Below are 25811 nucleotides of genomic sequence, written 5' to 3'. Positions count from 1 at the left end.
ATGGGAAAAAAAATCCAACTCCTCTAATTTTTTTCCCCTCATACTCTTCCATAGAAAGAAGATTTAAGAAAATAAATTCTATAATCTGTGGCCTCATGATTGGCTCAGCAGCGATAGGGGCGGGGCCTACGGTGTACAGGAGGCTTAGATTGACAGGTCTATTGGAGCTCTGTGTGAAATAGAGCGAGTGTTGACTGAAAGATAACGTCTTCCGCCTCCATTTATCCCTTTACTAAAATATGTTGGATTCATGTTAATGTGTATTTAAAGAAATCTAAATTTGTGAGGGATAATTTTAAAAAAAATATATCAAAAATGTGTAATCAACCGAAGATTTTGCGACCCCTCTGAATACCACCTACCACTTTCTGCTAAAGCCATTATTATTTATATTATTGAATATTTTAGTCAGTGGGTCATAATTTCAGAGTATTTTATTAAATGACCTGCTGAAGGACAGCAAAGACTCTGGGCAGCGAGGAAAAGATTTATAAAGACTGAAACAACCTTTGGTCAATAAAATATGACGAATACGTTCAAGATAGACTTTTCATAAAAATAGAGCTGGCGGCTTCAATGAGCGCCGCTCTGGGGCGGCAGAAACTAGTTGTATTCACAACACTCACATCAGTACGTCAGATACGGGAAACTTCTCAGCTGCTCATTTATTTGTCGAGACGCATTAACAATCATTTCATCCACTGCACTTCTGCCCACCTGGTGAATCCAGTATAAAGCAGTCTCCACAAGTTCATATTTTTTAAATTATTCAACTAAATTCATCAGCTAGCCGCTCACTACATGTCTTTTTTTGCTGTATGGTGCAAAGGATGCTGCAAGAGTCCTGTAAATTAACAACCCGGCTGCCTCAAGCTCATGTACAACAAAGGGAAATGACTAATGGCTATGGAGCGGACCGGACAGGGAACACCGCTACAAGACAGTTTAGAATAAATGAGTGAAATAAATGTTTTGTCCCATGTGAAACAAAGAAAATGTTTACATCGATACGACTTACATTACATTCCCATCGCCATGGGAACAGACTAATGTGCTATTTTAGATTAGTAGGCCTTTCATTACCGCACAGATATTCAGCTGGAACACAAATTATTGCTCTGACCGCGGGAGACCACCAGAGGCCTCATTACGAGACAACTTAGGATTCTTTTGTTGCTGTAAATGCGTTTCAATATTTAACGCACACCAATCATCGCCAGTCTGCATCTTGCTGCACGCAGTGTGACAGAAAGAAGCGAAGAAGCTACGGGACGTCATTTACTGATGCATTGTTATTCAAAATAAAATAAAACCTCTACAATGGTACCATGTCGACAGGTTATATTATGTACGAAAGAGTTGAGTGGAGACACTTATTCTCTTGTCTTTGATTTTGAACACGAATAAAACTGGTTAAAAAAAAAAAGGAGGCGCTGCTTTATCAGATTTACTTGATTCTGATAAATCTTTTGTTTACGATATCAGCAAATCAATCAAAGCCATAGTGGGTAGATTGTTATCCGCCACATCTCTATTCATATATGCAAATTTGATTATGTTGTTATGAATCAAAACTGTCACTCAAACCAGCTGACAAGTGGGTCACAACATCCGTCGTATTACTAAATTACCCCCGTGATTCAATCTGATGACAATTAAGCACCGAGCTTTTCTTCCATCCCGGCGCCATGGCAACGTTTCCTCTCAGGACACCCTCGGTTAACCCACTTTACAGAGTGGTGGCATTGCCAACTGTGCAGTAAAGCTACGTTCTTATTATTCTTATTAGCGACGCTGAGCCTCACTAAATCCATACATGAGCCCACGAGTGTCAGCGAGACGCCTGCTGCCGCCGTGATCAATCTGCGCGCCGCGAGCGATCAATTATGCCAGCTGAACAAAAAAAAAAAACTAAACTTAAGATTGATTTAGTTGCGGTTAATAAATCAGATCGGTGGAACCTGTTTAAAGACAGCAGGGCGTCAGCGTGGATCCACATCCTGGCCACACAGGAATTAACTTGTTTGGGAAAGCACCGAGCAAAGAAACCTCAGAGTGAATTCTAATGACCAAGGAGACTGGATTAAAAAACACAAAGTAAAAAAGAAAAAAGTATGGAGGACCCAGAGACTCAGTATTTTCTAATTACTAGTTGGACACATTGTTCTGAAAGAGCTGTGATCTGACGGCTTCATGTGAAATGATGCAAGAGGAGAAGATGAAATCTAAATGTTTCTGAGGCCAGTGATGGGCTGATTCGCCAGGTTTGCAGCGAGACCTTGACAGGCAGACGGGAACATTTCGGTTTGAAGGCCAACTTTTGGTTATTAGCTCTCAAGAACACATCCACTTCTCGATCTGTGCCCTTCTTCCCGCCCGCCTGCAGCACTGAACGTAAAGTAGTACACGCCAACACAGCGCTGGTTTAGTCATGATCAACTTTATTTTTAATAAGTACAATTAGGACATGTATCGCTTTTAAGACACTACTTCTTTTCCCTTCTCCAGCCCGTGCTCACGTTTAAGACAAATACTCCGCTAAACTCAAACGAATGAACAAAAATTTAGAAAGTAAGAAAACCCCCGATAACATGAATGGTTATTGGATAGAAATTCCTCAGAGACATTAGTCAGTCAACAGTTTGGTTTCATGAAAACAAAGAAAGGAAAAGCAACACTCTCTTCATCGGGCGAGCTCTACTACTCCCCTACTTTCTAAAACAAACATTTCCAGCTGTGTCTACTTTTTTCCTCCAATTTATTGGTACCACACAGCCATGAGCATTGTTGTAAGATTCACTGCTGGCTACGACACAGACAAATACGGCGATACGATTTTATTGCATGAATTGGTGCTTTCATCTTACATGTGCAAATACACCGAGGGAAGCGGGAGGGAAACACTACGGTGTGAGGCGGTTGGACAGATGAGGCCAGTGAGGAGAGCTAACAAGGAGAGGGGGGAACTTTGCATTTAATGTGCAACGGCTCGTCAAGAACACACATTTGTACCATTTTTTTAAATTATTTTATTTATTCATTTATTTTTTTCCAGCGGATTCCAGTACAGACTGATAAAGTGGGAGGGTGCAGTGGGCCGGCAGAGCGAGCAGACGTCAGCGCTCTAATTAACCACGGCGCTGCTGCTCGGTATTGATGTGCAGTTCAAAAGGTTACTCATTCTCGGAGGTAATGGAGCAAAAATTGCTGGAAACAGTCCAGTCGAGCACAAACAGATACTTCAAATGTGCGACCCAGTCAGTGTGTGTGTGTTCTGTGGAAGGAGGTTTCGCCGTGTTACGAGGAAATTGTGAGTCTTTATTCGTCCAAATTGTGAATGATGTGTGGCTTTTTGTGCTTCGTTTATTCAGTGTGTTAAATGTTTGGGGTGTGGTTACCATAGAGACCTAGCCACACCACAGTTGCATTGTACATATATATATTTTTTATTATTTATTTTTTGTCTGTTTTTAATCCAGGCGGCACTCAAGGTTTAACATGAATATTTTCACCGGTGCATGTGTGAGTATGAATATTTCATTTCTGCTAGGACGCGTTTTATCTCGGGAGGTGTGTCATCGAGGACTGTTTGTCTTAAAACACACACACACACACACAAACGTTTCGGCTCATTTATGCAAACACACACACACACGTGCACGCGTGCTCGCGTTAGAAATATAAAGCTGAGTGCTGCTACTGGGAGTCTCCAGAGTCTCTTATTAGTCCGGCTAATTTCACATCATTTGACAGAGAATTAATTCATAAATTAATCAGCGGAGCCTCGGAAAATAACACCACATGCCTCCATTACAACACCATGTAATCCCATTTACACCTACCATTAAAAACCCCCATGCAGACAGGCCATTCACCATAATCTCTGCTGGTTCTGAAGAGGGAGGGGTGGAAGTGCTCCGCTCACAACTCCTCCCATGTCCCACGAAACCAGAAGCACGGGATAGGGACTCTAAAGCCACTTTTAGGATAAGCTAGAAGAGAATTCTTTCTTTCTTCTTTTTATTTATTTTTTTAGAAGGTCACTACTGCCGGGTTTGAATTAAGAGACACATTTAAGATTGGTTTATACTTCTGCCACAGATTTCATTTAAACTGGTGCGTCCTGTATCCTTCTGTAATTGCTGGGGCTAGTCAGCTGTGTCCAGTTTCACCGTGGGGAGTTAATAAATGTTCAGTTACCCTCATTGAAATCACTGACAAGAGTTTAGTGTAGTTATTTTGTGTCCAGCTACCGAGACACGTGGACCAATCTGTTGCCGTTTGCACGACGTGTCACATTTCTGGGGGAGTGCGGTGTGGGGCGCTAACGGCTACGACGCAGAAGAATAAATCAAGCTCAGGTCACACTTTTTATTTTCAGATCGACTTCAGCCAATTTGCTTCTGCTCGGGGGGTTTTCAAAGACAGACGTGAATGTTAAACATTCCTTTTTTTCTGTTACTGATACAATAACAGGATACATTTTTTTTGCTTTCAACTCCAGCCTTTAACAAAACAAAAAAGAAAAAATTTTTTGCTTCCTTGTGTTGATGTGCTTCTCTAATTATAAAAAATATTTGTTGACACCATCTAAAATGGCTCAGTCGTGTATTTTCTTCAATCGCTGTCTAACCGTGATCATACAATCCCACTATTCACTCGTGTCAGTATTGTTCCCACATAATAATAATAATAAAAAAAACATTACTTGGTTTTTACATCCTCAGGTCTATCTTTGTTTAGCAGTGGTCCAAGATAAAAAAGCAGACTCACTTTCATTCATTTAGGCAACATCAACAGCGCTGAAATGGAAACCGTGACATTTAATTTGTGGCCGTTAGAACCCTGTTAGCGTTACATATGGTTAGCTCGCTTCATTAAATCACATTTAAGACTAGTGCTTCAGCAGTGGAATGTATCACAATTCAAATATATCATGTCATCCTAAAATATTTCATAATATGTTAGTTCCCACAAGCTGACAGGACATTATTAAAGGTTTTCTTTTTTTAATTATTACACATTCACTTTTAGAAGGATTAAATGGAGGAATATTAACTTTCTCATATATTAGTTTGGACAGTGATATATATTTTTTTTTAACAGCCGCCAGGCGTCTAGATATGCATAGAGCTCCGTTACGTGCCCCCCAGTGTAACTAAAACATAATCTGTACAAAGTGGGGGCCCCACAAGAGAAAGGTTCCTTTTTTTTTTTTCCCTCTACCTCGTTATTTTAACTTCTCACCATTTCCAGAATCAGATTGTCTAACCCCCCGTCTACCATTACTACCGCGAGTACGTGTGCCAGCCCTCCCCTCCACGCCACTCGCTCTAGTCCTCGATTTCCAGTATCAGGTCGTCTCCCTCCAGGGAGGAGTCGGGGGTGACGTAGATGGCCTTGACGGTGCCGGCCACGGGGGAGTTGACCACCGTCTCCATCTTCATGGCCGAGAGGACGCACAGCGGTTGACCCTTCTCCACCTTTTTTAAGAAGAGTTAAGAGAACGTGAGTCACATGTGCAGATTGCCGAGCAAACATAACAACGTGACGGCTGTTTTCTGGGTAAAAAAAATAATAAAAATAACTCTAACTGAAGTCATGAGGAAACAGGTTTGGACAAACAAACACTTGAAGCTGTGTGGAACAGTGCCGCGCTTGGAGCGGCCACTCCACTCCTCTCCATCTGAAACGTCATTATTATTTTTGTGCAGAAAAATGAGGGAAAATTGGAGCCCCGCGGCGGCGCGAGCTGTTTGTTCGTTGTCGGGCTCTTTTCTGGCCCAGCATCTGCCTCAGTCGAGCCCGGACGTGTGCGCACGAGCGCGTGCATAAAAAAATAACACCGCGCGCGGAGCGTTAACTACGCACCTTCGGACAAACGTTCCAAATTAGCCCTCTGGTGATTAAAGCCTTTTAAGGAAGTGACAGGTGGACGCTTTATGTCTGAAACCTCAGTGCGTCTCTTTGTTATATAAAAGCGCGCGGTGTCATCCTGCCAAGATTAATGGAGCTCTGCAAGACCTTTAGAGGGAAGATGGTGCACGTCTGGGAGACTGGCAGGCGTCTGCCGTCCAATTAGAGCGAAACTACACTTTATTTTTTTTTTGGTTTTAACCACCCTTGAGAAAGGGACTCTTGTGTACACATTTAATATTTTTTTGTAGAATAAAAAATGAATCAAATTTTCTTTGTAGCTAAAAAAAAAAAAAAAATAAAAAAAATAAAAACAGACAGTGCAATTTACCAGCAATAACAAGCAATACCCAGACCCTATAAGCAGCGGCTTATAGGCAGAAATGTGAGTGGGCTGCACGTGGCAGGGTTATTTTCTTTAGTGGCTTTCATAATTATAAAGCTTTTTAAATAAACTCCTTTTGAATTAGCTTGGTCGCCAGCCTTTTAAAGTATGAAGAGCGCAGTTTAAAAAATGGTTTTGATCCCATTAGATCAGAGGTCTTCAGCGTTTTTCAGGCCAAGGACCCAAACTGATGGAGAGATTAGCTAGTGCTGTTTATAAATAGGCTTCATTATTATCATTTTGCATTCAATATTCAGCTTATCCCTCATCCCTTCACTAAAGTGTGCTGGATTCTGAAATCTACCGAGTGATTAGAAGCGTAAACTCTGAGTGGAATGACATCTTTAAAAATCCACTGACCTTAGATCCGACCTCCACTTTGACCTCCAGGACTTTCCCAGGCATCGGAGCTCCCACCTGCCCCTTGATGGACTTCTGAGCCTTCGGGTGGAACTTCATTTCCTGAGTACGAGGTGACACAGAAGAAGCAGTTCACACATCCATCTGCGCGTCAGTCGTCCACACTGTTTATCCACTCATCCAGTCATCCCACTGAAACATTCCTTCCTGCTGGGTTTCTATGAATAAAATCACCACTGATGCTCCGTCATGAAACCCGTCCCTGACACCTGACTTCGTGTTCAAAATAGCCTTCCCCATTATCCGTCCATTCGTGATGCGCCCACGGACGCCAGACGTCCCGTGCATCAGTCATTCCTCTGCCTCCGTGTTTTATTTATTTATTTTTTTTGTGTGTGTGTGTGTGTGTACCTTCATGGCGACCGTGTCTTTAACCAGCACAGATCTGAGCTGCCCGTTCAGCTCGAAGAACACCTCTCTCTGGCCAGCCTTGTTCAGGTCTCCAAGTGCCAGCGCCTTGATGTGGAGGGTCTTCCCTCTCTCCAGCTCCACCTGAGATAAAACACAACAACCAAAGAGGGGGAGGGGGGGGGGGGATCGGAGGAAAACAAATTAGATCACGATGGACGCTTCAGATTAATACGAGGGCTCTCTGTTCACAAGCCTCGGCTGAAGCAATAAAAACTAACGGCGCAGTCTGTCGGGAATAAAGAGTCAAAGTTAGAGCAGAGTGAGGCAAGCGCAATGTTTCCTCCCCGTCCTTTGTTCTTTTCACTCTCACAGCAGGAAGGGTTTTCAAGTATAAAAGGAGCTCACCTATATGTGTCAGCATCTTGTATTTTATAGTTTCAGAGACTAAATACTTTATATATGTCTCCAGTTTATCTCGCCGCGTGGTAATTGACATACTTTTTAATAGAGGCTTCTGTTTTACATTGTTTTACTGTCTGATATAACAGCAATTAAGCAGCGTTTATGCACATTTACTAATCGTATGCGTTGGATGGTTGATTTTTCTGCGTCAGTGCAGGTTTTCATGCTGGACTCGATTCATTCATGATCACAGAATCCTGCCGTTCACTTTGCTTTCAGACCACAAACGCACTGCACCAAAGTCCACATTCACGCCGGAGTCCCCACAAGCCAACTGAACCAACTGTGCAGACACACACACACGCAGCACCAAGAACCACAGGCATGAAAGCAGCGTTTTAAAAACCATGTTTTAAAATATCAATCATGATCTTTTAAGACTTGACGCGCAATTTAATTTTAGAACTGATTCCCGGAGAAATGCAACAAGCAGAATTATCCTCTAGCTCCCACTGCAGCTCTGTTTGTGATGAGCTATTGACTCCTGCCCTTTGTTCAGTGAACTGCAACTCAAAAACTAAATAAATAAATAAAATAAAGCTGCCAGTTACGCTGAGAGGTCACTGTATGACTGAAAAAAAGCAGGTGTCTGCAGCTTTTTGTTATATTTTTATATTATCCTCAATACAAAAATATACCCAGATGCTCCCGTTTTGTGAATGCATGCATGCTTCATGTGATGTCGTGTGATTAACAGGCATTGTTGCATCCTTTCAGCATGTGTGTCAATTCAGAGGCAGACTGGAGGATATAAAAGCATCTTCTCTGTCTCCAGTACAACTTCTACTTGCTGCGTGTGTCTCTGATGATGAAGACATCAGTGCGTCTCTCTGTAGCCTTTTCATTTCTGGTCACTGCTGTGTTCTCCCCCCACGCCCCGACACTGGCCACCGTACTTCTTCATTTATCTCCTGCCTCTTCTCAAATCTCTGGTGTCAATCGTCAGAAACTCATTTTTTTTTTCCCCCTCTCGTCTTTCATATTTGTCCAACTTTCACTCCGTGGCTTTCGGTCTTTGTCGCTCCTCCCGCGTGTCACAGCGCTCTGTTTTTCGTATTGTTATTTCCTCGCCTATTTCTGGTCCACTCCGACTCTCTCATGCTATTATTAATTTCCCTCTGCTGCCTCTATCGGCTCCGCTCTTCTCTCCTGTGTTTATCCAGCCCCTCTTTTCCCTCCCGCGCCCTTCCCCTCTCGTTCTTTCTTTGTTTCCCCCCCACACCGCTATCTCAGCGCCTCCATTGATATTCCGAAACCGAGCCTCGGCGCAAAGACGGAAATACACACCGATGCAGAAACGTATTGATCTCAATTTTACTCCCGTCTCCCTCTCCGTTGGCGCTTTGACTCTTCATCTACTTTCCTCTCTCTCGGTTCTTTAAGAAACCCTTCAAACCCTCAATCTTCATTTCTGTGGCTTCCTTTACACCAAACTTCTCTCCAGCTCGTGCCGTTTTGTCAGGTCATTGGCGGCGCTTTGCGTAAAACAAAAACCACCTCTCATTTTTATTTTATTTATTTTTGTGTGTGTGTGGCTTCTATCTGCATGGAGAATGTTCCCATGAAAAATACAGCGTCTGCCACTTTGAAGAGTTCTGCAAGATTAATGAGCCGCTTGAAGACGGTTTTGTTTAAGACGCAGCTGCGTGCGTGTGTACAAAACTAAAAACAAGACAACCAACTCAAACAGACTTGCTTTTAGACTTTATTTGTACGAATGCATAAAAAGACTCATTGGGCCGCCCCGACTAATGTCACGTTGCATTAATATCAGGAGGGTTTGGTATTTAGGATTTAAAATCTGCATGATTATCCAACTACTTTCACAATAGAGCCTAGTGCACTGCGAGCATTGTCAGGCGTTCTAGCTTTTGAGGCTAACGCTAGCGAGCGTGCTGATGTTGACCGATATTAAATCAGACTCTCATCTCCCTCAAGAGCAGAAGGACACTGCACGCAGCCCGAGTCTTCCCAAACATTCTCTCATCCACACTCTCTTAGCCTTTGGGAAACGTGTGCTGTTCACGTCCGCTCCGCCAGAAGATCCCATCAGATGGTGCGTTCAATGCTTCACAACTGGTCGCGATGATCTAAATACCTTGTGTTTAATGTGTTTCTCATTAAATTCTACTTGATTTCAAAATCAGGTCGAATTTTGAACCTGATTTCATTTTTTTTAATGTATAAAAACCTTCTCTCTACTAAGAGAAGATGCTGCGTTCACTTTTTATTTGCCAAACGTAGGCTAAAAAGACATTTATCCCTGGAAACATCATGTCAGTGCATCCGTCACTGGGCGAGACATTCAAAATAATCACGCTTTATCCCTTAATGCATCAAATAAACAATCTAAATATATTAAAAGCCACAAATTCCATCAATCATGATGGCCACCCAGCCTTCTTCTGCTTCGCCTTCTTATTACTATATGTGTGATAGCATCCCTTGTGTGTTATGTATGTTCCATATCTCCATGACACATCTGTGGCATTCCTGCATATACAGCCCTTTCATCCTGCATTGATTTACTTTCCATCTGTCAGATTCGGCTGTTTATCCATTCAGAGCTCCGACACCACCGGCTGAAACGCGCCTCACATTATGCCTCGCATCATGTCTTATATATGATACGACTTTACTGTGTAATGTGTTTACTACAGCGCTCCGTGTGTTGGCATCCCTGCACATTAGTGGCGACGTCTCCATGTAGATGTCTCATGTGAAAGTCTGGGTGTGTGTGTGTATATTTCTGACAGACATGATTAACACTGCACCGAGTCAGATCAGCGGCTTCTCTCTCTTCTCTCCTGTGTGGGTGAATGACAGCAGTGGACAAAGCGGTCAGCGGTGCGTAGGTGTACGCTCGCGTATGAGCCCACTTTAAAACGCCGTCAGACGCTTCTCCTCTCTGGACATTCAGTGCTCTTTGAAGAGCAGCTTCAGGGACATGTGTCCAAATGGGTTTTGTCCAGCTTGACTGCACTCAGGTCAGAAATTGACTGCAAGTAGCAACAATGATTTACCACTTAGGGGACACACACACACAGGAAGAGACTCTCACTTTCAGTACTGTGGCGAAAAGAGACCTTGTAACGTTAATAGAAATCAGAGAGTTGTAGAGATGATGAGTGAAAAACATTTGGCAATGAAACAACGTGCGCTACTACCACATTACACATTGAGGACCAACTAATTTTAGTTGATTATATGCATTATATGATGCAAACACACGCTTCCCCAAACATTAACTGCAGGGAAAGACAAACCATAACTTCAGTTACCACCTCCAGAGTCACCAAACTGATGGTGTGCTTACAGCCTTGGGTACACCTTACTAGTAAAAGGTTGGACTCTCTTTTTCCTTCAGAACTGCCTTAATTCTTGGTGTCATACTTTCAACAAGGTGTTGGAAACATTCCTCAGAGGTTTTGGTCCATATTGACATGACAGCATCACACAGTTGCTGCAGATTTGTCGGCTGAACATCTATGATGAGAATCTCCCGTTCCACCACATCCCAAAGGTGATGGTCTGTTGGACTGAGATCTGGTGACTGTGGAGGCCATTGAAGTACAGTGAACTCATCGTCATGTTCCAGAAACCAGTTTGAGATGATATGAGCTTTGTGACATGGTGCATTATCCTGCTGGAAGAAGCCGTCAGAAGATGGTTCACTGTGGTCATAAAGGGATGGACATGGTCAGCAACAATACTCAGGTAGACTGTGGCATTTAAACCATGCTCAGTTTGTACTAACGGGCCAAAGTGTGTCAAGAAAATATCCCCCACACCATCACACCACCACCACCAGCCTGAACCATTGATACAAGGCAGGATGGATCCATGCTTTCATGTTGTTTTTTATTAATTCTGACCCGGACATCTGAATGTCACAGCTGAAATCGAGACTCATCAGACCAGGTAACGTTTTTCCAATCTTCTATTGTCCAGTGTTGATGAGTCTGTGTGAACTGTAGTCTCAGTTTCCTGTTCCTAGCTGACAGGAGTGACACCAGGTCTGGTCTTCTGCTGCTGTAGCCCATCTTCTTCAAGGTTGGACGTGTTGTGTGTTCAGAGATGGTATTCTACATTCCTTGGTTGTAACCAGTGGTTATTTGAGTCACTGTTGTCTTTCTATCATCTCCAACCAGTCTGCCCATTCTCCTCTGACCTCTCACATCAACAAGACATTTTCGTCCACACAACTCACTTTATATTTTCTCTTTTCTCTTTTTGGACCATTCTCTGTAAACACTAGAGATGGTTGTGTGTGAAAATCCCAGTAGATCAGCAGTTTCTGAAATACTCAGACCAGCCAGTCTGGCACCAACAACCATACCACATTCAAAGTCACTTAAATCCCCTTTCTTCCTCATTCTGATGCTCGGTTTGAACTTCAGCAAGTTGTCTTGATCACCCCCAAGTGTCTAAATGCAGTGAAGTGCAGCCATGTGATTGGCTGATTAGCTATTTGTGTTAACAAGCAATTGAACAGGTGTATCTAATAATGTGGCCAATGAGAGTACGTTCAAATAGAGAGCAGCTAGTAGGTAACCAGGCAACCAGAGACCAAAACGTCCACAGGTGGTCGACTGTCAGCTACAAAGCAGTGGTGAATGGGCAAATGGGTTTATATGTGCAGGACATTAAAAAAAAAATACTGCATTGAAAATAAGGTCATATCATTGCAGTGGTTGCACATTCACACACACAGATGAAGGATCTCTTCATGCTGTTCATTCTTGGCTGATAAGGCTCTCGTGCTGGATTTGCAACGGGCTTGAAACGAAGTGCCGAACAATACAGAGTGATTACTGTCAAAGCCTTTCTATCTACTCCCACAACAACATCAACAACTCCAAGCTTTAGTTCTAGTGCTCGAAAACGATTCGGTGCTTTAATCTGTTTTGATCAAGACTTCCACCCGGTGCTTCGCACAGTCGCTGCCAAAAGCTCACAAACAGCCTTTGTTGGAAATATACAATTAATAGCGTGGCTGCGCTGTGGGAGTCATCTGTAATGCAAAGCCGGCATTTCAGATTTACCAAAGAGATCAGCATCAACAAATCCTCAGCTGAGTGTTATTTGGTTCTTCTCTGTTAAAGCAGAACCTCCTTTAATTCTCTAATCAGTCAGCTTTGCAAAAGGCCGCCATGCTGGAGCACCAAAATAAACATGAACCTAATAATTACTGAGAGAAAACGTTCACACCACACCGTGTCTATGACAACAAATTCTTCATCTGACCAACACATAACCTGCGTCATTTTGTTCATCATCACATGAAAACCTCATACCAGGGAAGAGTCAGGAGCTGAGACGACTCATCTCCACTCTGACATTTCTAACATTCTCAGAGTCTCTTTTATAGCTGCTAGATTGTCAGGTCATTAATATTTCACACGAGATAACCCCAGCTATCAAATACTAAGGAAATGTTAGATATGTGAACACTGACGCAATATATGAAGTGTCAGTACCTGCAGGTTAAAGAAATATTATTCTCCTTTAATCATAGTTCAAATAGAACGTGTTTTCAATTATAATCCGAACCAAATAAATCTTCTGTATCAGTCAAATAATCCAAAGGTACACAAGACCTGAGCCTACCTTCACATCTCACCACTGTCAAGAGAATGGATTTAAAGTGACAAAAAATTGATATCAGTCTTTTCTCTTTCAGCCCTGGAGGAATTCTTCACAGCAAAAGAAAGAAAACTAACAGAAACTCATGCGGCTTGTCACAAGTCACTACTTTTTGTTTTTTGACATGTTTTTCATTCCCCGTCTCACCGGGTACTGCTAACCGGACCTGATGTGATGTGATGGGAGTACCCATCGTCATGACAACGGGGGTAGGTTTGTTTCTGCGGTGATGACGGACGTTTAGCACGAAATGCAGTGGCTGAAAGTTTTTTTTTTTTTTTTTTTTTTTTCTTAAGTGAAAGTCTTTGACAGGTTTTCCCACTGGGACAAAAAAACAGCAAAATGAATCACTGAAAGATGAGGCAGGTTAAATATGAAGTTTTCTCATGTTAAAGAGGAGGCAGTTTAAAAAAAATCAATTTCAGTGCAAGCAAAGTCAATACTGCCAGGGGCAAAATGGAAGATGTATATTAATGTGTTTCTTGCTCAGGAACTGCAGCTTTAATTGATTACTACTGAAGAATACTGCTATTGTTATTGAAACCAGACATTTTATATGTCGCTGGAATTTGGACGGAGTCCCATACTATGCACCACTCCCTCATCCGTAAAAAACAAAACAAAACAAACAATATATATATTCTTATTTATAAGGGGGTCACACTCCTCAGGCTCCCTGGGAAAGTCTACGCCAACGTGTTGGAAAAAAGGGTCCGATCGATAGTTGAACCTTAGACCGAGGAGGAACAATGCAGTTTTCATCTTGGGAGTGGAACCACAGACCAGCTCTTTACCCTTGCTAGTGTGCTGGAGGCAAAATGGAGTTTGCCCAACCAGTCCACATGTGTTTTGTGGATTTGAAGAATGTCTATGACCAAGAGTATAGGGTGGATAGGGTTAAGGATCATTCAGTCCCTGTGCCAAAGGAGTGAGAGTTTGGTCTGCGTAGCCGGTTGTAAGTCGGACTTGTTCCCAGCCCATAACTTTTATGGACAGAATATCTAGGCGCAGCCGGGTGGTGAAGGGTGTCGATTTCAGTGATCAGCATCTCGACTCTGCTTTTTGCGGATGATGTGGTCCTCTTAGCTTCATCGAACTATGACCTCCAGCTCTTACTGGGGCATTTTTGCAGCCGAGACCCACTCCGGGTCAGGGAGGAGGTCCTGCCTCAAGTGGAGGAATTCAAGTATCTCGGGATCTTGTTCACAGATTGGAGTGGCGTCTGCAGTGATGCGGGCACTTAACTGGTCCGTCGTGGTGAAGAGAGAGCTAAGTCAAAAAGCAAAGCTCTCAATTTAGCGGTCGATCTACGTTCAAACCCTCACCTATGGTCATGAACTTTGGGTAATGACTGAAAGAACAAGATCGCGGATACAAGCAGCCGAAATGAGTTTCTTTCGCAGGGTGGCCGGGCTCAGCCTTAGAGATCGGGTCAGGAGCTCGGTCACATGGGAGGAGCTCGGGGTAGAACCGCTGCTCATCAACGTCAAGAGGAGTCAGTTGAGGTGGTTCGGGCTTCTGGTAAGGATGGCTCCCAGGCACCTCACGTTAGGGCATGTCCCACTGGAAGGAGGACTTGGGTTTCCCCAGGACACGGAGGAGGGATTACATCTCCCGTCTGGCCTGGGAGCACCTAGGGATTCCTCCGGAGGAGCTGGTGGAAGTGGCCGGGAAGAGGGCTGTCCGAACCTCCCTATTGAAGCTGCAGCCCACGCAACCCGGAAAAGTGGATGACAACGATGACGACGACGACATTTTAAAGATTAACTCAGTGGTTTGTGGTTAGACTGTGTGTCTCTTTAGAGTCTTTAGGGTGAATACTGAACCAGCACCATAAATACAGAAGAATCTTTCATAAGGATACAGCAGCAGAGAACCAGCGCTCCCTCTGTTCTTCATAATATAAAAATCAATTAACAGCAGCCTGAAACATTATTGCTGCACTGAAATGAAGCAGTAATTAAACATGGTTGCCTTTGGCCACTCTGAATCACTGCCAGTTAAATCTGTGTGTTGCTCATAAAGAGGGAATCAATGTATGGGGAACAGTGGATTTATAATGAATGGAGTGTGTTCATGTTTTACCAGGATTAGAACTGAACCACAAGAGTCCAACAATGTGTGTTCAAAGTGGTGAATATTATAGACACTCTTTAATTTGTGTCGCGCGTATTTTAATTCCACCAGTGCGCAAAGTGCTCTTGACAAGACATACTGAGTGTAACGTATGAAAATAAACTATTAAAAGTTGAAAGGATAGCGCAGTGATGACTCAACTGACCCTGTAGCCGCCGAACAAACTCCCATTCATTCAATGCAGAGATAAAAATCTATTTAAAACAAAAAAAAAGAAAAAAAAGGGGGCATTTCAAGGCACCCGAGTAAAATAATAACGAACAACAAGCCCTTGTGGTTGAAAAGCTCTTGCATTTGTTTTTGGAAGTTGATGTACATGTTCAACGATATTTATCAGTGCTAGGAAATAAATTCTAGGGTTTAGGGTTAGGTAGTAAAACTAAAAGACAGTAATTTACAGAGAAGTACGGTTATTTACTGCTGATCATTTTCCATTGTTTGCTGCAGGGTAGTTTGACTCGTTGCCATGAAAGTATGCTCTGAAGCAATATATAATCCAGGGGGCTTGTTTCAGTGTTTACATGGAGTTAGGCCGAGTTTTTGAAACCCTTCATGTGTAATTTAAGTGTCTCCGACAGCAGCGCTGGTGTTTACTCTTAAGGCACAGTTTGAAAATATATATACTTTCCTTTTTTTATCCTGAGCTCACATCAAAGCCAACAGTGCAGAGACCTCACTTCTTCAGTCCAGTTTCTTTATTTTGCACGTCATTATCTTATAGCTGAAGGTGTGTTCAAATTATGAGCGTGCTCTTGTTTAAAACAGGCAAAAAAAATAAAACAAAAAAAACCCACAAAAACTAAAAAACAAACTCCTCTGTACTACACTCATTCAAAGTCATGATCGTCTCTTATCAGGCCTCATCCTACTATCACCTATTTTCAGAAACATACTGGTGAATAATCTGAACAAGGTCACTGCAGACCTGGAGTCAAAAGTGTCACAGCAATCCTCTCCGACCTGGCTCACCTCCTGTTTGTATTGCTGTCATCTCATTACAGATACAGTCTCTCCGTCTCTGGGTAAATGTGGCGGCAGCCGAGCCATTGATCTTTGTTCATACCACAGTGTCAGACAGCTATATACGAACGTCGCATAACCCTAATGCAAAAGTTAGCATATATCTACAGGTTTCCAGAAAATGAAACTTGGCGTTTTTAATATTGCACCAAATCATTTCATTACGTGATGTCATACCGAGTGACAGCCTCCTCCAACGTCTCCTTCATCTGAAAAGCAGCGGTTCTCTCTGATCGGACGTCGGATCCTGACAATCCGTCACAAAGGATACCGTCAGTGGTTTCAACCGTCCCTCACTTTTCAATCTGGATTTCAAAAATCACTTTAGTCTGAGTCTTGCTCATCAAACTGCTGTCATTCCCCCCCCGGTTTGAACCGCACTTTCTGGATAAAAACACCCATCTCCAAACTCCAGGAGAAACATTTAGACATCTTGAAATATTTTGTGCTGACTGTATATGTTGAAACATCTGACTTGCAGATTGTGCAAGTCAGATATTTGACTGGAATTAGAATTGGAAGAAATTGCTTTATAACATACATGTGTCAATATTCCTGGAGAAAGTTTTGGTTTGAGACTTTTAAATGTCATCCTCTCACTAAGAGACTGTTTTATTCCGGTACTTCACTAAACTATTTGCATGCATAGAACCTCAACTCATTTAATTCCTTGCATGGACCGCATATCCAGCTGCCTCCCTGCTGGAGAATAAACAAACAACCTAATCTTTATACGTCAGTAACAGTTATGTTTTGGTCTAAGATATTGGCCCTTGGTGTTTTCACCAAGAAAGAACATCACACCACAAAATTAATCTGTTATTTCTGTTCTGGAAAACCAATCTGATGGCCTGAGGGATCAGAGATGCCATTTGTTGTTCGCTTGATAAAGTGTTAATATCTTTTCCCTCCCTACTGTGTTATCAGCACTTCACTGTGACTCTGCACCAAACCGCATGAACCCTCAGCCATCTGCAGTGATGGAAAAATCATTTCCATCTCACACTGCTGGCCTTTCTCTATTACTGCGCCAGAATTAATTCAAGAGCAAAGTGGATTGTGAAATGAATTAATATTAGGGTTTAACGCATTACCACTGAATTGGTGACAGTAACAATAACAAATTCACTTAGCGGTGAATGTGCCAGACCTATTTAACCGCCTCTCATTCCTGACAAAGAGAAACTTTGAATGGAATTAGGGCCGAAACAATGCACAATGCATGGATTACATAAATACGTTGCGTGGAATATGCTTACATTCATTTAAATTATTGCAGCTCCTCCAGCTGAAAAAAAGATGTTTACCAGAAACAACCAGGAACCTGATGTACGGTTTGTAAAATTTAAGCAGCACAGCAGCAAAACAACTGTAAACAACTAGTACCAGAGAAAACAGCCAGCTTTTCAACCTCAAACAACAAAACTACTTTTTACTAAAGTAAAAGTTGAAACTGTTCATGCAAATAAACAGCGTCCATTTCCATTCGTGTAAGTCCAGATAACACAATTAATTAATGGCAGAACGTAGCACACAGTGGTATCATAGCATAGTACAGTAAAAGTATCATTATGCAAGAGTTTAAAATAGTTTCTTCTTGGGGTGGGAAAAAATACCGATATGGCAATATATCGTGATACTTTTCCTTCTGATACAATAACGATTTTTTGAATGTCTTAATATTGGTTTATTAAATTAAGAAAAAAAATCATGTTTTGGGCCGATTGTGAACTTCTGCAACACTTTTCTGTCATGATTCTATCGTGATACTTGTCATATCGTGACTCAAATATCGTGATATGTATTGTATCATGATACCTATCATATCGTGATATGTATTGTATCGCGACTTAAGCATCGTGAATTGAATCGTGTGAATAAACAACTAAGAGCTTACAGGTTTTCTTTATCAGTAAATTAATCAGGGTAAGGATTCATTAGCTACTCAGATTATGAATGAAAAAAATAATGTATAGTGTTAAATAGTGACTGTCAGTGTTGGTGCAGTGTTGTTTTCACTGAGATTTTTGATCAAATTATAAGTTGTAACCATTTTTGTTCTACTTTTCCAATATGATTCATGAATAGCAAATTAAAGATACCAGATTTTGATGTTAAATCTTCAGTAAAAATATTTGACATAATGTTAATTTGTGGGACACGTGCTCTGTGTTGAGTTGCTTACCTCAAACTCCTCTGCAATCTTGGGTCCATCCAGGAACAGCCTGGTGTTGAGACAGTCCACTGGGCCGAAATTAGCTGGAGAAAAGCCAGAAATTAAAGCAGGAGGTCACTTCTTGTTAACAACGTAGAGTCTAAATATGTCAGCCTCATTTGTCGGTAATGAAAGCGTTGTGACGAGATGAAGTCTCAGAGGCTCAAACATTCATTTATGCAGAAACATTCGTTGAACAGCTCGATTGAGTGGAGCTAAAATGATTGGTACTGCACTCCAATTCCTGGAGTGTCCGTCTTGGCTGGGCGCTTTTATATGCGCGGCTCTAGTTCTATATATGCCCTTGTCTGTAACTTTCCACAAAGTGAGGATGGCTCGTTGCCCAAAATATTTACAGAGAAATGATTTATTGTAAGATTGGAGCTCAGTGTCCTGGGACTGAGACACAGACGTGGCCTCGGTGAGTTCTTTCAACCCTGGCACTGGCAGACCGAGATACACAGTGATACACAGACACACAAGTAACCTTCTTCTTAAATTTGAGTAAATTCAGCCCAGTGTAGATGTGGACATTGTTTTAAAGAGTGGAGATTCAAAGCAGCAGCAGAGCTCGGGTTAATCCAGGCAGCTGACTCCCAACAACTTCTAACAAAGTTTGATTCCTCTTTCCAAACTCAGTCTCTTCCTCCTGCTACCTTCTTCAACCTGCAGTCAGTAGTTCTCTACATTTTAACTGGACCATTCAACAAGACAAAACACTTCCACCACATGCTTTAAATTCATCACCAGTGCCTATTTTAAATCCCAGTAATAACCCAAAGAGACGTCGTGTTACAGTATCAAATACCAAAACCCAGAATTTGAACTCAGTCCGATCACTCACAAGTAAATTCCTTGAACTCCTGGAACACCTTTGGGTACATGGCTGCTGACATCACATCCTCGGGGGTGATGTCGTCTCCGTGTGCAGCCCGGAGTCCTTCCTCCAGGGCCTTGAAGTCCATAGGCGGCAGAGAGGCACCGGGACGGCCTTCAATACGGGGAAGGGACTTCAGCACCTGGAAGGGAACAGGAAAGGAAGTCAGGACGAGGAGCAAACAACAAACCAACAAACTCTCCTTCCTCATGAGAAGCAGAGAAGAATGAAGTGAATAAATGGACGGTTAAACCTTCACATGGCTACACATGTGCATACAAGCTGGAACCCGTCAAAGCACTGCATTGACATTTGGAGTGAGATGGAAACATAAGCTGTGCAGCGATTTCCATCAGCCCATCTCACTTGAGTGCAGTGTTATATGTGACACAACATCCATGAGTTCCATTAGAAAAAGTAAAGAGGAGGACTTGGAGAAAGAATGGTGCAGAGAGTGGATGCTGCCATGAGACTAATGATAGGACGCTTTATCTGCCCACACAGTTGCTCGTATCTGACACGACTTGTAAAGACAATTGATCTGATGCTAATGACAATGTCTGGTGAAGAGATTATTGTAGACGCGGGGAGGCCACCACCTGAAGGCCGCTTTAATAAGGAGCAACCTGTTATTTTACTTTCACCGATGTCTTTGGGTTTTGACGACAGGCCAAATGAAGGCGAAGAGAAGAGAACAAGTTTTGTTTAAGTTAATCTAAGCTCACATGCTGCTGGTAACCACCGTGCATTTTCACTCATTTACACTTTAAGCAGCACCGCGCGCATCAAATTAAACCTTCAATTGATCCCTTGCCCCCTGCGTGGACACATACTCTGCATAATACTAATAAACGTTGGGTCTGTCATTGGTTGTTAGCGCTACCATTTCCTAGCCTGCACTTTCACATCTTCACAGTATTGTCATATGCATGAGTGCATGTGTGTGCGCCTTGAGGAAATCTCCAGACAAAAGGCCCAGTGCAATGCCATTAGTCACAGAGCTAACAGTTCAGAGATAGCCGACTCGTTTGTGTGCGACAGGAAGACACTTCAAAGATGGCAGCCTCACTGGAGACCCTGCTCATTAACATTGTCTCCTCTGAGGATGTCTTACACCTAAACTGATTGTGAAGACATTGACAGCGAGAGGCCGGGTGGTAACAAATAGAGGGAACTCTTCCTCTAAGGTTATTTACTCGTTCTCCCCACTTCTGCTGAAACCCCACAACAACACAATTGCACTCTCTCCATCTTTTTTTTTTTATGGTCACTGGGTTTTCCTCTTTCCTTTCTTTCGGGCATTCCGCTCCAAGGGTAGTGCTGAATTATTTCTTTAATGGACTTTTGTTCCCTCAGCCCCATCTTTGGACAACCCACGACCCAAATGAACAGAACAGTGTGACAGAACTCAGTCGCTACCTTGAACTTTAAAACATAAAAAATGTGCAAACATTCCTCCCACCACCCAAAGACGTGCTCACTAGGTTAACTGGTGAGCCTAAATCAGGGGTCTTTAACGTTTTTCAAAACAAGGACCCCCAATACCTACTGTATGTGTTCTATATTAAAGTCGGCTATTTTTATATCTGTACCTTATTATTATCATTTTCTTTTTCATTCAGTATTGATCAATTAATTAGCACTGTTAGCTTCTCTTCTGCTCATATTGCAGAGTGCTTCTGGATTTCACCTGGAGAATGAACAGGCTCTCGGCCAATTGTGGGAACCCTGACAGAGTCAGCGTGTAATATGCAGTCCCGTGATTGGCTCAGCAGCGATAGGGGCGGGACCTACTGTGTGTACAGGACGCTTAGATTGACAGGTCTAGTGCGGCGCTCTTTATGAAACGTTGCGTTGTTGAGACAGCTGAAAGATAACGTCTTCTGCCTCCATTTTTCCTTTTACTAAAATATGTTGGATTCATGTTAATGTACATTTAAAGAAATTGAAATTTGTGGGGGAAAATTAAGAAAAATATATATACCAATTGTCTAATCAACCAAAGATTTTGCGACCCACCTGCAGTACCTCCCTTCAACTACCTGTTAAAGACCTATGTTCTAAATTGTATTGTATGTCTGTGTTAGCCCTCCGACAGCTGGGATACCGTAAAGCCCTCCGTGACCCTCTAGAGGATAAGCAGTTACAGAAAATGAATGTATGCAAACATTCGAACAAACGTGACATAATTACTGGAACGAGAGAATGAGACATTACTTATTTTTACGCAGCTAGCATGCAAATATAACCTTCAGCTACAGCCTATAGCACTGTGGTGCATGCAACAGTGTGATGGGCGCATTTATTTATTCCACATATGCGTGAACTAATCAGGTTAGACCTGGCAGTAATAGCTACACACACACATACACGCACGCTGACAGGAGGACGATAAACATATTCAGGAGGCAGCAATAAATAGCAGTAATTGGCTACGTCTACATGGCCACATTGTGTTCCACTAATAATCAGAATAATAGCCCAATCGCAATAAAAATGCATCACGTAACCACCTCAATCAGAACAAATTGGCCAGACCAGAAGGGATTTTCAATCACATTCATAAGGGTGGTGTGAATAATCTGTTAAATAGGAAAATAGTAGCTCCTAATTACCACTTAATCTGAATGTTTCCCTCAGGTTTGAGTGCATTTTTGCCCTTCAGGGGTAAACACTGGGTGTTATCATGAAGTTTCCAGTCTGTCTTGGTTTTCCTCTATCCATTTGGGTTTTTAATTTAAGCGTTGTCGATGCAGTTGAGGGAGGAAAAAAATAAAAAAAACAGCCTTCTTGACACGTTATTAAAAAAAAGTCAAACACGCTACATTCTGCGGGACATGTAAACACATAAAACGTGATTTATACTCTAGTTTCTGATGAGACAATGGGACATTTAGGTGATTTATCTCACGTCTGCAGCACACGCAAACACACATGCAAAACATTACATATTGATTCTGCTGATTGAAGGTTATTGTGTAACTGAATCACGGGGCGGGGAGAGAATGACTTCTTCGGTAAGCTGTGAGCCAGACAAGCCCTCGGTGTTTGTGCATTAAATATCGAGGGTGGATTGTCGGGGTATGAATATCTGCAGCAGAGATTTAGAGGAATAGTCTGGCCTCTCTGGCAAAGATGAGAAGCTGGCAGCAGTTTATAATGTGTTGAGGATTTAGTCAGCATACCAACAATAATGCAATCTGCGACTCTGACACATTGTTTAATAATGAATGGTGGCCGCCAAAGAGTTGGAATACAAATATCCTCCTCTACAACACACATCGGAGAGGGGAGGGAAAAGTTCAGCAGCTAAAATGTGAACTTTTCCATTCATGTGTCCCCTCACAGCACGAAGTATTTCAATAATTAAGAAAATAAAGGATATGAGTGAGTATAAAAGCTGCTCAGCCTCTTTTCTTCTCTATTTATTCAATAGAAATGACTCCTGTGCTATATTCAAATTTATCCCCACATTCACTACTTGTCCTGTCTGGTTCTTGCCCCGACCAGGGTTCAGTTAAAACGATTTTAGGACCCCTAATCTATCATAACTATTATAATACAAAAAGAATCACGTTGTGCTATTGTTTTGTGCGAGAGATTAGAGAGAAGGATATCTGTGAAGTTTCTCCTCAAGTGTGCAGTGATGCAACCTGATTTCAAAATGCTGCAGGATTTTTTTAAATTTATCAGTAACTGGCAAGGGAGGGACTGCTTGTGAGGTTAAATGACAAACATTTGATGATGCTATCTCCCAGAGCAAAGAGATACGGGACGACAGGAGTTAGTTTCACAGAGGCAAACAAATCAACAGTAACTGGAGGGTCTGATGACTACACAGATAAGCTGATGCTTCTTGTTGCTGCAGCTAAGCAACGAACTGAGTGCAAAGAGGAAGAAGGACTGAGGGCGATACTGGGAGTTCTGGTATCAATTCGATACCAAGTAAATACAGGGATGGTATCACCGATACTTTTTCTTGAAATGTCGTCATAATTGAATAACTTCATAACTTTCCCTTAAGTTAGTTGATTGTGATTAGAATAAAATGCAGGACAAATATTTTAGGCAATTTTTCTTAACTAGTTACAATATAAAACAATTTAACTGTATAGAAATTGAATAATTCCCCCTTTTACTACACACAATTATTTCAGAAAAAAAAGTAATTAGTGCAAAATAAGAAAAAGGAACAATATAACTAAATATTAATATAAAGTAAACAAACACAAATATGTAATAATACATATATAAATTGCTCAGAGAGGGAAATGTTAACTCGTTCATTTTCCACCAAAGAACTAGGTCTGCATCCTGTGTTATTGTCTTCTCTGACACATTTCAATAACGGCATCAGTGCAGCTGTGTGATGCTGCTGTGATGCTAGGATTTAAGTATCAGACTCTGTGCATATCCACTTTTTGCTACAGGTGAGGATGGAGAAGCTCCTGCTGTGCACAGATCGAAGGGAAAGTGCCCTCATTTTAACTCTGTGAGGAGTAATTTGAGAAACTGCAACAAAAAGTATCAATGTCATCACATGAGTATGGATTTGATACCGATACTGGCCTTGGTATCCATACTATCGATATTTAGATCGATATGAACTGGACTGAACATGGTGAAATAATGGGTGACCTTTCCAGAAGCGGAGGCATAAACTCACACCCAACATTTCACATTTTACTCTGGAGGCTTCATGAAAAGCTCAACATGTGTGAATGTTAGCATGAAGGGTAAAAATACATCCCCTTTCTTCTCCTTCCTTAAAAATACCCTTAAAAATGCTGTCAATTCTTTGTGTTTTTTTTTGGGGAATGTCTAGTGCGCCGACGTGTCAGCCGGTGTTTGGGCGAATGTGACACGTTTGGCTTTTTTTTCCTCGTGCGCGCGAGTGTCTTCACGCGGCTCTTTCAAGGAGACTCCCCGCGATTCGCATGAGAGTCTGCGCCCCGCTGCTTCGCCGTTGTGGAGGAGAGAAGACGAGAGCAGTGGATGGAAGTGAAGAAACAAAAGAGAACAGAGCAGCGCCACAGTTTCTGCCTCCACGCTCCTCTCAGGGACGCAGAACTGTCAGACGTAACCGACCATGTGACAGAACCTGGACCTTGCTTATACAGGCGCCTTTGAACAGACTCCTGTACGTGGTTTGTGGTACGAGGTGCGTAAACAGTGAAAGCGAGGGGCAGGGAGGCGTGACTGCGGTGTTATTTTGGCGGCTGTAGCCATACGGGCGGGTTTAAGGCGGTTTTAAATGTTACCGTGGTTACACCTTACCTTAGATCTGAGGGGCTCGGGGAATCCTCCGTGCGGGATCCCGATGTATCCCTGCAGGAACTCCACCACGGACAGGGGGAACGACAGCTCATCCGCCCTCTCCTCCACCTCGGCCCTGGTCAGGTTGTTCTGCACCATGAACTGGGCCAGGTCGCCCACGATCTTTGAAGAGGGAGTCACCTGAGAACGAGATCAGACCTGTGAGCGCCAGTAATGTCTGTTGACGGCAGTATTAAACGGGTCCTCGGAGGAGGAAGAGGTGAGCAAATACTTCGGCCGTCAGTGATTCTATTTTATTTCACCGCCGGCGGAGCACACGATGGAGTGCAGCCTCTGCACATAGGTGTTATCTCAATTTGCTTCGGACATGGAGAGGTGCTATTATTTCTCAATGGTACGTGATCACTGCCCTTGCACTCCGGCAAAACAGAGAAGAACAAGAACTGACCCAGAATATATTCAGTATAATAAGTGTAATTGAGCAGCTGTCTGTCCGCGCTATTTTTCTAAGTGAATTCCTGCCGTGTTTTTTTTTTTTTTCTTTTGGCATCCATGACGATTCCTCCAGAGAGTGGTGACAAGAGTCTGGTTTAATGAAGATGTTGCCTACAGGGATTAAGTACCGAGTGACCCAGAGAAAGGGAAGATGTTTACATCTATAGAGTCTCTTTAATCATTTGATTTAGCAGGCGTGAACCAAACGACACAGGCCTTCCCTGTGGAAACGGAAGCGTACCTGAAAATGAAGGGGCAGAGGAAAGAGCGCAGAAAAAACAGTCATTAAAATCACATGTATTCATTGTTTCATTATTTATAATGGCATATCATTATGGTAATAGAGATCCTCATTAACATAATGGTGATAAGTGGAGACTTTTTTTTTTTGACTGCAAACGGGACAAAGATGCAAAGGATCAATTGCACACATTACTCTTCTATGGTAATGACTTGAGACTCAGATTTAAGGCTGATTGCTACCGAGCGAACGGTCCATTAAAGGGAGAGGGGGGTTAATAAACGTGACCCACCAACTTTCTGTTTGGACTCGGTGGTAAAATGTTTGTAGAGTAGAGAAAAACAATCACAGGATAAATAGAGCGGGGTTA

At 42.4% G+C, this 25811-nt stretch overlaps 1 protein-coding gene across 3 annotated transcripts in view; it reads right to left on the bottom strand.

Moving 5' to 3' along the window:
* Positions 1 to 2421: 2421 nt before the first annotated feature.
* The window catches only part of LOC125005809 (pyruvate carboxylase, mitochondrial-like), a 277141-nt gene continuing 253751 nt past the window's right edge, over positions 2422 to 25811 (bottom strand). For all 3 annotated transcript variants that reach the window (XM_047581417.1, XM_047581425.1, XM_047581406.1), the window contains exons 22-27: positions 24706 to 24885; positions 19396 to 19570; positions 18522 to 18595; positions 7073 to 7213; positions 6662 to 6763; positions 2422 to 5483 (exon numbers count right to left, since the gene is read on the bottom strand). In XM_047581417.1, the coding sequence (XP_047437373.1) occupies positions 5334 to 5483; positions 6662 to 6763; positions 7073 to 7213; positions 18522 to 18595; positions 19396 to 19570; positions 24706 to 24885 (822 nt within the window). In that variant the 3' untranslated portion in view covers positions 2422 to 5333. The remainder of the gene's footprint in view (positions 5484 to 6661; positions 6764 to 7072; positions 7214 to 18521; positions 18596 to 19395; positions 19571 to 24705; positions 24886 to 25811) is intronic.

This window comes from Mugil cephalus, chromosome 1 (assembly GCF_022458985.1).
Source record: "Mugil cephalus isolate CIBA_MC_2020 chromosome 1, CIBA_Mcephalus_1.1, whole genome shotgun sequence".
Classification (NCBI taxonomy): domain Eukaryota; kingdom Metazoa; phylum Chordata; class Actinopteri; order Mugiliformes; family Mugilidae; genus Mugil; species Mugil cephalus.
The sequence above is the reverse complement of the archived record's forward strand: the minus strand, read 5'-3'. Positions and strand labels throughout refer to the sequence as shown.